General features: G+C 35.7%; 1 protein-coding gene across 2 annotated transcripts in view; it reads left to right on the forward strand.

The window, feature by feature from the left end:
- The window catches only part of LOC149780464 (uncharacterized), a 146627-nt gene that overhangs the window by 85270 nt on the left and 44488 nt on the right, over nt 1–16869 (forward strand). Inside the window, exons 11-15 of one of the 2 annotated variants that reach the window (XM_089937406.1) lie at nt 3687–3924; nt 6136–6313; nt 12209–12343; nt 14317–14488; nt 15374–15616. In XM_089937406.1, coding sequence (XP_089793532.1) covers nt 3687–3924; nt 6136–6313; nt 12209–12343; nt 14317–14488; nt 15374–15616 — 966 coding nt within the window. The remainder of the gene's footprint in view (nt 1–3686; nt 3925–6135; nt 6314–12208; nt 12344–14316; nt 14489–15373; nt 15617–16869) is intronic. The other variant, XM_089937407.1, reaches the window with a different exon arrangement.

Raw genomic sequence — 16869 nt, forward strand, 5'->3', positions numbered from 1 at the left:
GACTGGAGTACGAATAAACTTCTTGTGGACTTTTTGTGTCATTTATCAGGAAAATTCATGTATAATATAAGCCACATATGAAAGCTTGGCATGTTATGTTTGAAGTTTTAAGATTCTAGTGAAAGGATAAATGACTAGACATTGAATTAAGGCATTTAAATTTCTAAACAGATTTTGATAATATTTGCTATGTAAGCTTGTATCATCATGTGTGTTTTCAATTTTCCTGAGTCTAACTAGACATTTTGATGGAGTTTCATGAATCTGCTGTTTTTAGCATATATTCATATTCAAAAAGAAAACCTAATTGTCCATCCCATATATCTAGGTGGTAGCAGAAAAAACATAAATGTATACCTACAACTTGCTATGAATTTTCCCACTAAATTTATCATTCTTTTTTATAAATGAAACTTGCACAGTATTCCTGTCAGTCATAACATGATATTGCCATATTTGCATTATGATAAATCTTTTCACTCAAAGTTCATTAGTTTGACGGAAACATTCCCTTTGTTTTGTTGATACAAATGTCTGATTTAATTTCCCTTCTTCTTCCTGACTGTTGGCATCAAATAAAATTATATCACCACCAACAAGATTTATTCTCATAAGTTTGTCAACAGTGTCAAAACTCAGCCTGCACCACAGCTTTGTTTTGATAAAATTCAGGCAGAAAGATCTGCAGTCACACTCCACACTTTTCACTTGAAGTACATATGAAACTTTTATCAAACGATTCAGATTCATTTACCCTCCTTGCATTGAACCTAGTTTTGTCAGCAATTCATCTGCTGACAGTCCATTATATTTGTTGTACACAATGCAGTTTAGAATACCCCATTTGTTACTTGATCAACACTAATGACAACATGAGTGCTGTCTCATTATCACTCCTAATGAACATTCACAGTATTCTTGTGAACTGTAACAAGCTGTGGCATGTCACTGCCATTTTTAGGAAAAATGTTAGGCTCAAACATACTGGATGCATTATAAATCTCATGTTCTGGGAATCTATTACATAAAGTACACTCACATACAAGTACACACACATACAAATACAAACACACACATACAAATACATACACACATCAGTTCTTTGAAGTGCACTGGATCCTGCATGTGTCAGGTGTTGCTTAAAATAAAAGTAAAAAACTGACAACTAATAATTTTCAACTAGTCTAAACTCATTCAACTCATTGATTTAGTGTCAAAGACAATTACAAAACAGAGACATACAGAACAAACAATAAACACAAAGGAATACTCTGAATTTGCAAAACATTAGATGATTGCATGTCCTATGGAAAAATTACCTTTAAATTTAATATTAGGTGTTTGTCTGATGGAAAAATTACCTTTAAATTTAATATTAGGTGTTTGTATGTCTAATGGAAATATTACCTGAAAATTTAACATTAGATGATTGTATGTCTGATGGAAAAAGTACCTTTAAATTTAATATTAGGTATTTGTATGTCTAATGGAAAAATTACCTTCAAATTTAATATTAGGTGTTTGTATGTCTGATGGAAATATTACTTTTATATTTAATATTAGGTGTTTGTATGTCTGATGTGATGTGATGTGATTTTGATTTTTAACGTAGCTTTAACAATTTTTCAGTCATATCGCTACGATGTCTGCAATGTGGCAGTTTTATAGTGATGTCTAGCACTGGGGCATCATGCTGCAGACATGTAGCATGATGTCCCACCCAGTCACTTTATCCTGACACCAGGCCGACCAGTCCTAACACTAACCTCTTAATGCTGAACGCCAAGCGAGGCAGCTGTTAGTACCATTTTTTAAGTCTCTGGTATGACTCGGCCGGGGATCGAACCCACGACCTCCCGCATCCGAGGCGGATTGTATGTCTGATGGAAATATTACCTTTATATTTAATATTAGGTGTTTGTATGTCTGATGGAAAAATTACCTTTAAATTTAATATTAGGTGTTTGTATGTCTGATGGAAAAATTACCTTTAAATTTAATATTAGGTGTTTGTATGTTTGATGGAAATATTACCTTTATATTTAATATTAGGTGTTTGTATGTCTGATGGAAAAATTACCTTTAAATACAATATTAAGGTTTGTATGTCTGATGGAAAAATTACCTTTAAATATAATATTAAGAGTTTGTATGTTTAATATAAATAGTGCTTGAAAATTTAAGATGTCATGCCTTATTTGTTTGAATTTCAGTGAAAAAGTGACAAACTAAAAAGATCCAATGTTTAAAATTGTAACTAGTTTGTACCAATGAATTATTACTATTTTTTGGATGAGAATGAGGTTACTAAGGAAAAATAGCTGAAATTTACTAATAACACAGCTTAGCCTCTTGGTGGAACAATTAAAAGTGTCTCTGTTGCACACCAATAAATGTATACAAGAATTTATTTACAGATTTAATTGTGTAGTGCAAAGGTTTTGCTTTAAGAGTAACATATTTCTTGTAAAAACTATGTGATAATTTATAAATTTATTGAGGGGTAATTATTGGAAAAAATGACAAAATTATTGAAATTCCTGAATATTTTGAAGTAAGTTTAATATTTGTTGATAGAGTTGACAGTTACTTGTACTGTATTGCCATATTATAGCACCTAAAACATTTGTTGTTATTATGTTGTCACATGCATTGTACATTATTTTATGAAATTTAACATTGCCTTTACCATCTGTATTCACTTATAAGACAAGTCTAACTGCAAACTGTACAGACCCAGATCTACCATCATAAAATGCACTAGCAGATCTGGGTCTGGGCAGTTTATTAGGAGTAATCAGTAGAACAAACAACATAGACCCTGAACAGTAGGTGCATTATGCTAATGCAGATCAGGATCTTTGTTTTTTGCAGTTTGACTTGACTTATGAGAGAGTATATATGGTACTTACAAATTATTTTAAATTCATATTTTGTCATTTTAGCTTTTAATGTACAAACAGTTTTGTTTTCATCCTGGACAAAAACATAATTTTTTACTTAAGGCAAACAAAGCCTTGACCTTAAAAAATTCCTGTGAAATTCAGTTGTCAATCCAGGCAGTTCTGATTGTGACAGTCAAACCTACAACCTTCTGGTCACAAGTTTAGTACATTAACCATCATCACAGCTCCTTTGGGAAAGGATTCAAATGGTTTCCAAGTTAAGATTCTAGGGGAGGAAACCTGGGGAGGTAGGGACAAATCCTTGCTGACTGCACAAATGAACTCTTCTTGTAGTGCCAAGTATTTTAAAAGTGGGGATATGAACAGTTTATAAGTTATGAATCAGGGTCTAGAACCCAGCAGCATGGAGAGACTTGTTCTTTTCTGCAGTTAAAGCAAACGTATGTGTGTGTGTCTATATATATATATATATATATATATATATATATATATATATATATATATATATATATATATATATATAAAGATTACAAGTCATATGGCAAATAACAATCCTCTCAAGTGCACTTGATCCAGCAAGGGATCACGTGTGTCAGGGATTTAGGTAATGAAAAGTTTGCAGTATAAAAATGTTCCAGAGATTGATGCATGACATACTAATGGAGCCAACCTTCCTTAGAGTTTACCAAGGATTTTAATCATCCTAGTTCGACATTGCAATAATCAGATAGTGTATTACATTTGCAGATGTGTTACAATATCCATTTATATTCTTTTTAGCTACTTGTACTACACAGACTCAGGACTGACCCCTAAAGTAATGAGATGTCACCTTGGTGGGAGTCAGCCCCAGGTTTTACTCAGCACAGGTCTGTCTGACCCATGTGGGGTCACAATTGGGGGTCACAAGGTCTATGTGGTGGATTCTAATTCTGACAATTACACAACTTATCCCAGCATTCAGGAGTATGATCCACTCCAAAGTACATGGAGAGATTTGGGAATACAAGCCCTTGAGGTAAAAAACGTTTAACAAAGGAAGTATATTACATGAAAATAATAAACTGTTTGTAACTAATAGAGAGTTTTAACTTTCAGTGTGTCTAAATTTGTGTCCCCAAGCAGTAATGGTGAAATTTTGAAAACTCTTTATCTAGTTGAACTTGGACATAAGAGACTTAGTTGAATGTAACACAGACTATTCTGTACCTATTACAGAAGTTGAATGTAACACAGATTATTATATACCTATTACAGAAGTTGAATGTAACACAGACTATTCTGTAGCTATTACAGAAATTGAATGTAACACAGACTATTCCATACCTATTACAGAAGTTGAATGTAACACAGACTATTCCATACCTATTACAGAAAGACTTTTTCCCATAATTCTTATATTTTATTATGGCAGAAGGCAAGTATGTCTTCCCAGTAGTACAGTATTCCATTTCCTGTCTATATCTTCAAATATACAATAGCTACTGTAGGTAAGAATTGTGAACCAGTCTAATTGATCTAAACATATCTGGGTAAAATTCAGGATCCACACTTACACAGGGGCCAAAATCTATATGTTCACTGGAATTGCTTATTGGGCATATATTCTTTCTTACATGTACTGTCTTTCTTTCATTTTTGAAAGTGACAAGGGAATTTAAATAGATTTATTTTACACTACTTTGTTATCAAATTCTATTCTTGATGTTTGAAATATAACGTTGTTTTCATATATTATTCATATTTTTAAAAGGTACAGTCAATTCACTAAAAGGTAACATAAAAATTACCCAGCTGCACAAGTTTTATTTTTCAGAGAAAATTTTTTTCTTTTTGCATCAAAGCATTCCTCACTTGAACAAAATGGTGAACAAAACATGGCACATTGCAAAAATTGTTTTTTTCTTCTTTTTTTTCCCTTGATTTTTTTTAAATTCTTCAATTCAGGATATCACATTATTTTAGAAAAGAAATCCATTATTCATGCAGGATAGATATCTGGAGTGCTTTATGAAATGATGCTGAGACATGGATATTAAGTGAAATGAAGCTGAGACATGGAGATTAAGTAAAATGATGCTGAGACATGGATATTAAGTGAAATGATGCTGAGACATGGATATTAAGTGAAATGATGCTGAGACATGGATATTAAATGAAATGATGCTGAGACATGAATATTAAGTGAAATGATGCTGAGACATGGATATTAAGTGAAATGATGCTGAGACATGGATATTAAGTGAAATGAAGCTGAGACATGGATATTAACTGAAATGATGCTGAGACATGGATATTAACTGAAATGATCTAAAAATGTCTCACTGAAATGATTTTGAAATATTTCACTGAAATGATCTAAAAATGTCTCAGTGAAATGATTTAGAAATTTCTTACTGAAATGACCTAAATATGTTTAACTGAAATGACCTAAATATGCGTCACTGAAATGATCTAAATGTGTGTCACTGATATGATCTAAATGTGTGTCACTGATATGATCTAAATGTGTGTCTCTGAAATGATCTAAATGTTTGTCACTGAAATTGCCTAAATGTGCCTTGCTGTTTATGAGATTTATAAATGTGCCTTGCAGTTTATGAGATTTATAAATGTGCCTTGCAGTTTATGAGGTTTATAAATGTGCCATGCTGTTTATGAAATTTATAAATGTGCCTTGCTCCTTTATGAAGTTTATAAATGTGCCATGCTGTTTATGAAATTTATAAATGTGCCTTGCTCCTTTATGAAGTTTATAAATTTGGACTGATGTTTATGAGCTATATAAATGTGCCTTGCTGTTTATGAAATTTATAAATGTGCCTTGCAGTTTATGAGGTTTATAAATGTGCCATGCTGTTTATGAGATTTATAAATGTGCCTTGCTCCTTTATGAAGTTTATAAATTTGGACTGATGTTTATGAGCTATATAAATGTGCCTTGCTGTTTATGAGATTTATAAATGTGCCTTGCTGTTTATGAGATTTATAAATGTGCCTTTGCAGTTTATGAGGTTTATAAATGTGCCTTGCTGTTTATGAAATTTATAAATGTGTCTTGCTGTTTATGAAATTTATAAATGTGCCTTGCTGTTTATGAAATTTATTAATGTGCCTTGCTATTTATGAAGTTTATAAGTGTGGACTGGTGTTTATGATCTTTATAAATGTGGACTGCTGAATGATGAAATATGTAGAGATTATAAGTAAAATGTTATCTTCATTTCAGTTCCCTCAGAGTATTGCAGTTCATATGGAGACAGTTTTTGTGTCAGACTGGTCATCAGCGAATTCTGACAAAGGTTTCATTAGATCTTTTTACCTGAACCACACAGCAAATGTTAATGATGTTATAGAGGGCAACAAACCTTCAGGACTTCTTGTTGCATCTGTGAAACTCAGCTCAGGTAAGAACTGGAAATAGCATTGCTATTGTCACATGACATTGTCACATGACATATTTTGTGTTCAGACATCTTCATACTATTGATATGGACTATCTGTACACTTTACATGGCAAAGAAGTTGTCTCTTCTTCAAATACGTTACCTAGTCATCAAACGTTAAGACAGTACCTCACAAAGCTTACAAAGACATTCACCATATCTTTCAGTTTGTTTTAGCAACAAAAGTGCAAAAAATTGTCTGCTTAGAAGTCAGAAAAGAGTGACCTATGCTTGGATAGAGGGATCAATGTCAAATTCCATCAGTCTCTAGTTACCATTTCTACTCATGCCTGGTCAGCATGTTCTTACAAGGTTTTGAAAATACCAATCTACTTTATTCATTTCATCATTTTAAGAAATCTGCTGAGTTTTATCATCTATGCTGAGAACACTAAATCTGTTTTCTTTCAAACTCTCACTGTCTTGATCATAAATGTAAGATGTCCAAAATTTATCACATGATGGTGCCATCGTAATTGCCTGTCCATTGTAATTCAGATTAGTACTTGACCTTTTTTTAAGTTCTAGAAATATATAGCCACTTTTGTGCTGAAGTGCTGTAAAACATTACTATATACTTTTTAAAGATATATCAAGTAAATGCTCATTTATCTGATGTAATAAGATAATTTCTATATCTTTGTCTGGCATTTATCCTAATTCATTGCATTCACTTCGCTGTAAGTTTAGTGTAACTGTTTCGACAAGTATATGCTATTGACTTGATTTATGATATTACATGTGTCAACAACATTGGCCACGATTAACTATATGTGGTGTTACTATTTAAGCAATCTGGGGATAATCACCTATCCATTATTAGATGTATGGGATGCAACATGGGCTCATTCTAATCCAAGGAATGCTGGGTGGCCATTGGAGCTAAGCAATTGGCCCAGCTGAATAATAGAGTCAAGAAGCACATGGACAAGGATGTGGATGCTATCGTTACTGCCGCCAATGCCACCTTAATCACGATTTTCCCGTTTCTGAATCTCTGTAGGCAGAAGATCACCCACTTGGAAGAAATTCAACAATCTCTGCCATCACAGGCTTGTCATACAGTTACAGCCCTGCTGTTACCCCCTCTGCCATCCAGGGCTTCTCATGCAGCTACAGCCCTGCTGTTGCACTCTCTGCCATCCAGGGCTTCTCATACAGCTACAGCCCTGCTGTTACCCCCTCTGCCATCCAGGGCTTCTCACACAGCTACAGCCCTGCTGTTACCTCGGCCATCCAGGCTTCTCACACAGCTACAGCCCTGCTGTTACCCCCTCTGCCATCCAGGGCTTCTCATGCAGTTACAGCCCTGCTGTTGCAGTCTCTGCCATCCAGGGCTTCTCACACAGCTACAGCCCTGCTGACCCCCTCTGCCACAACCAGAAGATCAGTTGGTGTAGCCAATTGGACCGATACCAACATGGTATGGTGGTCCGGTATGATCACCTCTTTTCCTTATGGTATTAAATTATTATATTTGTCTCTAGGAAAAGCTTTGAATTATGTGACCTGTCTTGTCAATCTGTCAGATAGTGTCTGTTCTTTGTCAATTGACACCATTTACCCCACTGCATGGATTTTGTGTGCTCACACTCATTCAAACCAACACCAAAAGTTTCTTTGCACACATTGTGTAACAGTAGGGGTTTCAGGAGAACTATCAGCACATCTTGGCTACATTTTTATGCTTGTCAACTGAAATATCATTCAGCTGATATTGCCACTGGTATGTTTTAGTTGGATTGTTGCAGACAAATTAGAAACATAAATCAATTTCTTTGCGTTAAGTCAAGTTTGCCAAATACACCATTATAAAAGAACTGGAGAAACAATGTCATGGTCAGACCAGTTAAACACACCCATGATGAAAACGGTGCTTTGTATTGAGTTAGAAACCACTGCAGTACAAAATGACCTGAGATGTAAATTAAATAAAATTTACTGCTGTGTAGATCAGGGTCGATGTAGTTTGCTCTACTTATTACTCCTTACAAATTTCACAGACCCAGATCTGCTTGCTCATTATGTGATGGCAGATTTGCATCTGTATAGTTTGCAGTTGGATTCCTGATGTAAAAGTGGATGATTCAAATTGCTGTGATCTGAATTCCCACACGTACATGAACTGTTCTGATGTGCACTGTCAGAGTACTGTTCAACACAACCCATGTTCACATATGCATTGCTCAAAACACCTGATGTTAAACTAGATGTTTGAACATGGCCTACAGCTTGATAAACATCTTAGATGGGTGTAGTTTTTAATATTCATTTGTAGTAAATGGACATGAAATGTATTTCAGTTGCAGTCTTTGTTGCTGTGATGGGCTTGAAAAGCTCTGACAGCTGCATTCCTGTGGTGTTGGCTGCAGACAATAGGGCACCAGATCACTTTCATCCCACTTGGCACAGAACATCAGGCCACTTTCATCCCTCTTGGCATAGGGCATCAGACCAATTTCATCCCTCTTGGCATAGGGTATCAGGCTACTTTCATCCCTTTTGGCATGGGGCATCAGACCACTTTCATCCCTCTTGGCATAGGACATCAGACCCACTTTCATCCCTCTTGGCATAGGGCACCAGACCACTTTCATCCCTCTTGGCATAGGGTATCAGGCCACTTTCATCCCTCTTGGCATAGGATATCAGGCCCACTTTCATCCCTCTTGGCATAGGGTATCAGGCCACTTTCATCCCTCTTAGCATAAGACATCAGACCCACTTTCATCCCTCTTGGCATAGGGCACCAGACCACTTTCATCCCTCTTGGCATAGGACATCAGGCCCACTTTCATCCCTCTTGGCATAGGGTATCGGGCAACTTTCGTCCCTCTTGGCATAGGGCATCAGACCAGTTTCATCCCTCTTGGCATAGGGCACCAGACCACTTTCATCCCACTTGGCATAGGGCATCCTGTCTTAAAAACTTTTTCAGTTTTGTACATGTGATGACCATCTGCCATCAAATATGGCCAAAGCTACTAAAATAGAAAAATGTTTGAATGACATCTTTAAGAAAACTGCTAAACAAATTTTAATCAAATTTGAGAGACCATCCTGGCTTGAAGACTTTTCACATTTCACAAATCATGCTGGTCAACCATCAAATAAATTGACTGCTGCTCAGAATAAATTCCTGTGCATCATCTGTCAACAGTTGTTTTCTTTAAAACTATTAAAAAATCACTTGACCAATTTCAGTAAAATAATGCACAGAGCATTGTGGCATAAAGGCATAATCTTGTGTGGACAAAATGATTTCAGTCTGTTTAAAATAATAAATCACTGAATGACTTCTCCAAAACCACCAAACAAAATTTGACCAAACTTGACAGAAGCATATTTTTGATCAAAATCTTCCTGATGGAAAAAATATCAAGCTGGAACATTAATGAATATACATGTAATATGTTTCGTATGTACTAAACAAACATGCAGTTGAATCTGCAAACTCTTTGATTACCCTAATTACACCCTAATTACACCCCAAGTTCTTCAGGTTCACCAAATTTATTTTTTGTATGTCTGGGTGAGATTTTATTTTTCAGAGTCATATCTAAACAATTTCTAGTCATGAACTTGTATGTGGAGAGTTCTGCCTTTACACATTTTAAACACTTTTTGCCACCATGGAATGGAGGATATAGGCCAGAATAAAGACCTGTATGACCTTCTATCCAATTTCGACTAGTCTTAACAAAAGGCCTTGGCCCTTTGACATAAATATAATCTACCATTGGTTCGGATTTGGTTGAACATAGGCACTCTTCAAACAGCTACCACTGACTCACCTTTTATACAAGGTCTGCTTTCCAGTCATTGAAGTTATTAAAAGCAGACTCAATATCATCCACGTCTTCTTGGTTGACACAAATTGTCCACAGTTCTGTAGGTTCAGTTTCTGTCATGATAGCCCTGCTTTCATTGCTAAGAACAGGCTCTTCCAAGGGAAAATCAGTTGTTGTCTTCAAATAGCTGTCTTCTTTTGGACCCTTATTCCCAGAGACACTTACAGGACCCTCAAAGGCACTGAATGGCACCTGAAGATTGAGATCTTACTTGTTTTTACCACTTGGATGAGCAAGGAACTATATTTTGTCTCAGGCAGTATGATCCTGGATCCATGGGATTATTCCCTCAACAACTTACAAGGCACTAACAAACGATATGTATTTTTTATGTATATCGGCTCACAAGAAGTCACGACTAACATAGTATTTGAGTGCAAATGTTCCTTGACAGACATCATTCCAGCACTGGGGAGGTCATAAATGACATTTTGCTGCCTTTACCTCTGAGATATTTTATTCCAAAAGGCTTACTTCAGCCATTAGCTAACCCTTACCCAAATCTCACATGAGACTTGAGCCTGTTGTACATTTGTTATGAGATTGAAACAGTAAACTTCAGGGTCAGGAGATATGACTCCCACTTTCTTTTACTTCCCATATTATAACATGGGAACACCATTCCAAGCCCTCCCCATAGTTACATCCCTGGAAAAAACATCCATCCATTCCAGTAGGAACTGACCCCTGATGGGAGTTGGGACCAGTACTTTTTTCCAAGGGGAGACAACCTTTGTCTAACTTGTGTCTTGGATTTTTTAGTACTTTGTTGATGAGACATGGTGAAAGTTTTCATCTGCATGAAAGGGCAAGGTTTGCAAGTGAATGGATGTATTCTTATGTATGTATTCTTAATATATTATGATCACTTACGAAAGAAACATTTTTTACTCTGAATACAGGGGAACCTCACTGGAACACATTTTGTGGTAACGTGAATTTGAATGTAACAAAGCTTTCCCATGGCTCTCATTTTTATCTTAGATCTCCCTTATTCCTTGGTGCTAAAAGCATGAGCCAGGCTAATTCAAACAGCTAAAGATAATGCAAATTAGTTTCTTAAACATCTAGCTTACAGATCATAATGCTTTTAAAATCCCAATTGTTATATAAATTGGTACATAGTAAAATTATTATTGTACGTTTCACTGGCTTATTGTTTATTTCAAAGCGTCCTGTCCAACACTCATACATGCATTTCTTGAATTTATGATTATACTTGCTGTTCTTTGGCTTGGTACATTATACACTCAGCATTTCTCACTATGTTGACAATATTACCTCAGATCCAAGGATGTTGAGATAAATGGATACAACTGTACTCTAGTTAACAATTACTTGCTATAGTTTTATTAGGCAGATAACATGGTTGACATTTTTGAATACCAGCTACCACATTATTAAAGTACACCCATATGTTTCTTTTTCTGAACAATTACTGACTTACTAAGTTGACCTAAATTTACAAGTATTTCACAACAAGCTTATTCATTGGTTAAATAAAGTTCATTTCTCTTAATTTTAAGAAATATAAAAAGATTGTGTTATTGTATTTTATGAGCCTTTCCTTTTCTTTTAAAAGCAATAACATCTAATTATGTAAAAATTGTGCTTGTGCATGTTATTCCTCCATGTTGTCGGAAGGGCTGTTTTAAAAAGATAATAATCAGTTCATCTTAGTATAGCTCATGAAAGTAGATCTCACATGAAATTAAACGAGCTTACTTCTGTGAACCTTAGCAGGTATATTTACTGGTAAGATTTAAGTTATTGCACAAATGGAATAAATTTGAAGTAAAATGAGCACTTTCCACAATTCTGTTTATCACATGATGAAAATGTTGTACTTTCTTCAAAAACTGTAAAATATGGAATGCTTTGAAACAAACATTCAGGATATCGTTCGCCTTGCATCATGATGTTGTTCATTGGTAACGTCCAAAAATAACAAATTATTAAATGTTATATTCATAACATTATATCAGGCATGTATTTTTCATTCAAGAAGAGCAAGACTTGAACTGTCTGGAAGCTAACTGTAGCCATGGGTGTATTAGGGGTCCTGTAGACTTTCCAACTTATTGCTACTGTCCCAGTGGTACAGCTTTTGTCAGAGCCTCGGACAACAGAACATGCACAAGTAAGTTGGGGGAAAAAATGCACGCTGATCTTGTTCAGTTGATTTTGATTATAACATACTGGCATGTAATAAGCCTTACTGAAAGAGTAAAATTGTCCTGTCCCGAAGCCCTTCATATGCACATGTTAACCCTTTTCCACTTATAAGTGTATTTGGACATCCCTACCTCATTCCAGCGCAATATATATCATTTTGGTATGCTGTCATCATGTGGTATGCAGTAGTTCCAAGGTCAAAGTAACTTTGTCTGTTAAGAATAAAAATGGTTTTTGCACATTAACATTAGTTACACACCACAGACCTTGATCAAGTATCGTGGACACTTACACTTGGTGCTAGGAAGAATCTGATTGATTTTGGAGTCATAAGGTGAAAGGTCAAGCTACATTGACTGATAAAATATAAATGGTTTCTGCAAAAAAGTTAAATTTCAGTATGCATTTAATGTGACATTTATGGTACACTTGTTGATGTTTACCTAATTTCATGCCTGTTTTAAAAGCATGGACGATACAAAATTTTTTAGAATGTCTGCTGCCTTCTAACAGCAATAGATCTTCAATCACACTTTTTCTATATATAATTTACTTCCTTTTATCGGCTGTTTCTTAGGTTAATTTGGATCATTATTTAGACTAAACAAATGGGAGTCCGTCTTTGAAATTCATTTATAGAAATGTTTCTTTCTCTTGTACAAACTGCAGATTGTTTTTCTGTGTGTCTGTAGTAAATGAAGTTTGATTTTCTCTTACACTTAAGTAGAAATTTTGTTCAAACTTTCCTGATCGCTAAGCAGCAATACAATTGATACAAAAGGGAAAGAGTTAGAGAAAACTGCCTTTTCTTAGTGGTCCGGTTATAGAGATAAACTATGTGTAATTCCTTATCATATATCATGGATTGATGAAAAGGACAAATAGTTTAGGTCTTTTTTTTCACCTAGAAACAAGTACAGTGATACACACAAAAAATCTGTAATTTTAATTAGAATGAATAGTCGGATATAATGTTAACTAATTGGGACTAAAATGTAGTACTGTTTATACTCACTTATAAGATGAGTCCAGCTACAAACTGCATAGATTCGGATATGCCATCACATCATGAGCCATCAGATCTGGGTCTGTATAGTTTGTTAGGAGAAATCAGTATAACATATAATATAGACTCTGAGCTGCCAACACATAGCATGATTGCAGATCGAGGTCTATGTAGTTTGTTAGGAGAAATCAGTAGAACATATAACATAGACCCTAATCTGCCAGCACATAGCATGATGGTAGATCTGGGTCTATGTAGTTTGTTAGGAGAAATCAGTAGAATATGTAACATAGACCCTGATCTGCCAACACATAGCATGATGGCAGATCTGGATCTATGTAGTTTGCAGTTGTAATCAGCTTACATGTAAGTATATACAGTATTTCAGATGGCTCTGTTGGTTAGAGCGTCTGCCCGATGTGGGAGGTCACAGCTTCATACCCCGGCCGGGTCATACCAAAGACTTTTAAAAATGGGACTAATAGCTGCCTCACTAGGCGCTCAGCATTGAGAGGTTAGTGTTAGGACTGGTCGGCCTGGTTTCAGGATAATGTGACTGGGTGGGACATCATGCTATGTGTCTGGGCATCACTATAAACTGCCAAACTGCAGACATTGTAGTGATATGACTGCAAATTTGTTAAAGCTACATTAAAAACCCAAATCACAAACACGCACACACATACACATAGTATTTCATTCATTCATTCAGGAGAGATGTTTATATAGTTTTAGAGCTAAACCAATATGGATAACAGTTTGAAATGATCATGTGTTTGTTGCATTAGCACAGTTTTTTGCCAAGCATAATATATATTTGTGTTAGAGTAAACGTAGCCCATTAAACATGATACGATGATACACCTTGGTACATTTATATAGATTAAAATGTCAGGAAATATAGCTGCAGAGATACAATTCTACAATTTCAGGACCAGATACCTTCCTGTTGTATACCGACCTGAACACAATCAACCTCTTCAGCCTAGATGAAGGGTCAGATCCTCAACCTCAGACGTTAGTTCGAGGAGGGACTCAGAGCAACTTCATGGCCCTTGCATACGATTCTACATTGGACATGATATACTGGAGTGATCACTCCAGGTAATTGGGGATTTGTCAGGACATTGAAAAGATTTGTGTATCATTATCGTGGTTTCTGAATATGTAACCTAAGTATTTAAATATATTATTTATGATAGTGCTAAAGTTTCAAAGTTTTATTTGCAATCTGGGATTACTGCATAAGGATTAAACTCTATTTCTACTTCATATCGCCCTATCCATCTTGCTATCCTAACCTTAACTGTACTCACAAACGCACCACATAACTGGCTTTATGATACGTAAAGTGGCAACAAGAAAAGAATTGCCAATATTTATGCAAAATATACTCTTGTACAAGTTTGATCCAACTGCAGTCTGCACAGACCCAGATCTGCTGTTGCATAATGTGACCACAGATCTGGGTGTAAGCAGTTTTTTGAAGTAATAAGTCGAATAAGTAATAGAGACTCTGATATGCCAGTACACTATATGACAGCAGATCAGGGTCTGATTGTTGTTTTGCAGTTGGACCAACTTATATGCTTGTATTCATTGTATGTATCACTTTTTGCATGAATATTGCCAGAATCTTGTCTTTAAAAAAAGCTTATCTTGTCTTGTTGCTACACAGGAGATTTCAGTAAGTGATGGGAGGGACAGAGACTTCCTTCATTTTGGGAGAAGAACCCTCCCATCATGGAGGTTCACGTGTATGATGAAGGTGAACTGACAAGTGATATTGATACATAATGTGATACTTTGGATTTTTATTGAAGTCCCACATGAATAGATCCTGTTAACCCAATTCTAGCAGTAAACATGCAATTTTAATAAAATTGAAAAACCGGGTAAAATATGTGACATCCTAAATTTAGAGCAGCAGATATTTTCTAGTTTGCTTTCTAATAATAGCAAGATTTTGTCATGAATTCTATTTTCAAGGAAAGCGGTATTTTCATCCCCACTAAATGAAATTCAGCCAACATTACTGTACCAGGAGACTGGTCTTGTGGATGGGATAGCAGTTAGCCCAGACCGACACAGGCTTTACTGGACAGTGGACTCCTCCGAAAATGACACAGGACACATAGCAAAACTTAATGTGTTGCGAGGAGCTTCGACATATGATATAATCCTCAGCAACTTGAATCATCCTAGAGCAATAGTTCTCCACCCAAATGACAGGTAACTATCAGCATCATTACCAAAATCGGGGTAGAAAATAATTATTTTGTCCATTTATTCCGATGAACAAAGTTGTCTTCATAAAAACAGCAGAAGAAAAGTTTCTTTATGGTCTTTTCCTATAAGATTAATTGGGGAATTGTTTTTTTTTCACCCAGCATTACATGCCCATGTGATTCAGATAGAATGTAGATTTACCTATTTGTCATACATCACCTGTATCAATCACTCACGTAAACATAGATCCATAAATTTGCAAGGAAGTTCAGTCAAAGTTAATATGTATTTAATGAAACTTTAAGCATTTTGTTAGGTTGGGGGTGGGTTGATTTTTCTCAATTGTATTTTTAAAGAAGACACTTTGGCCACTTGTACTTTTTAGACATACACTTCAGGGCTAAATTTATAGTGAAGCATAATATATCTTCCAGTACATCTTTGCAGAGTGTCTTAAAGCATTGTTGTTCTGGCTGCAACTATATGAAGGGTATTTGATGTTGTTGTTGTTGTTGTAGGGTTTAATGACATTTTTCAGCACAAGAAAGGCTATACAAGATGGCCAGTATAACTGGTGGAGGAAGAACCTGGGAAAACCCCAGAAAGAACCACTGACCCACAAGAAGCTACCAGCAAGCTTTATCACATACCCACATTGGCCAAGTCCCTGGCTCAAACCCATGCAGACAGAAGTGAGATGGCAGTGATCCATAATGGTGAGCGCTTTAGACCACTCAGCCACTCAGGGCCCAAGGGGTATTTGAAAAATTCTGAATAATTTGTTTCAACTATCTTGTTTCTTCTGCAAATATGTGACCAGATCATAATAACTTCAAAGAGCTTCTACTACTACCTCACAAATCCAGCCCTCACAGATTAAAACATTTTAGCTACAAAGGTAAAAGTTATCTGCCCACCTAGGTAGCAGTTAGAGTGATCTCCCTTGATACTGGGATTGTGCCTCACAAAATTCATACAAGCAGTTTGGAAGTTTTCTACCTTAAAACAACTTGGAGGAAGTATACTCCATCTATAAATTTACAACTTTTCCGTTCTTTCTATCAGTGACAACAAAGTTTCTAACTTTTCAGTGTTACCACACTGCCATGCTTCATACACTTAGATGCCTTTAGTTACATACCTGCATGGGTTTAATGGTATCCCTTCACATTGCTATAACTGTATTAATAAGTGCAGGTCTGGTGATATAGAAAACTCTGCTATGTCCAGATACATACGGGTAAGTTTTCCATATT

Source organism: Sinohyriopsis cumingii, chromosome 16 (assembly GCF_028554795.1).
Source record: "Sinohyriopsis cumingii isolate HCF-2022 chromosome 16, ASM2855479v2, whole genome shotgun sequence".
Taxonomy (NCBI): Eukaryota; Metazoa; Mollusca; class Bivalvia; order Unionida; family Unionidae; genus Sinohyriopsis; species Sinohyriopsis cumingii.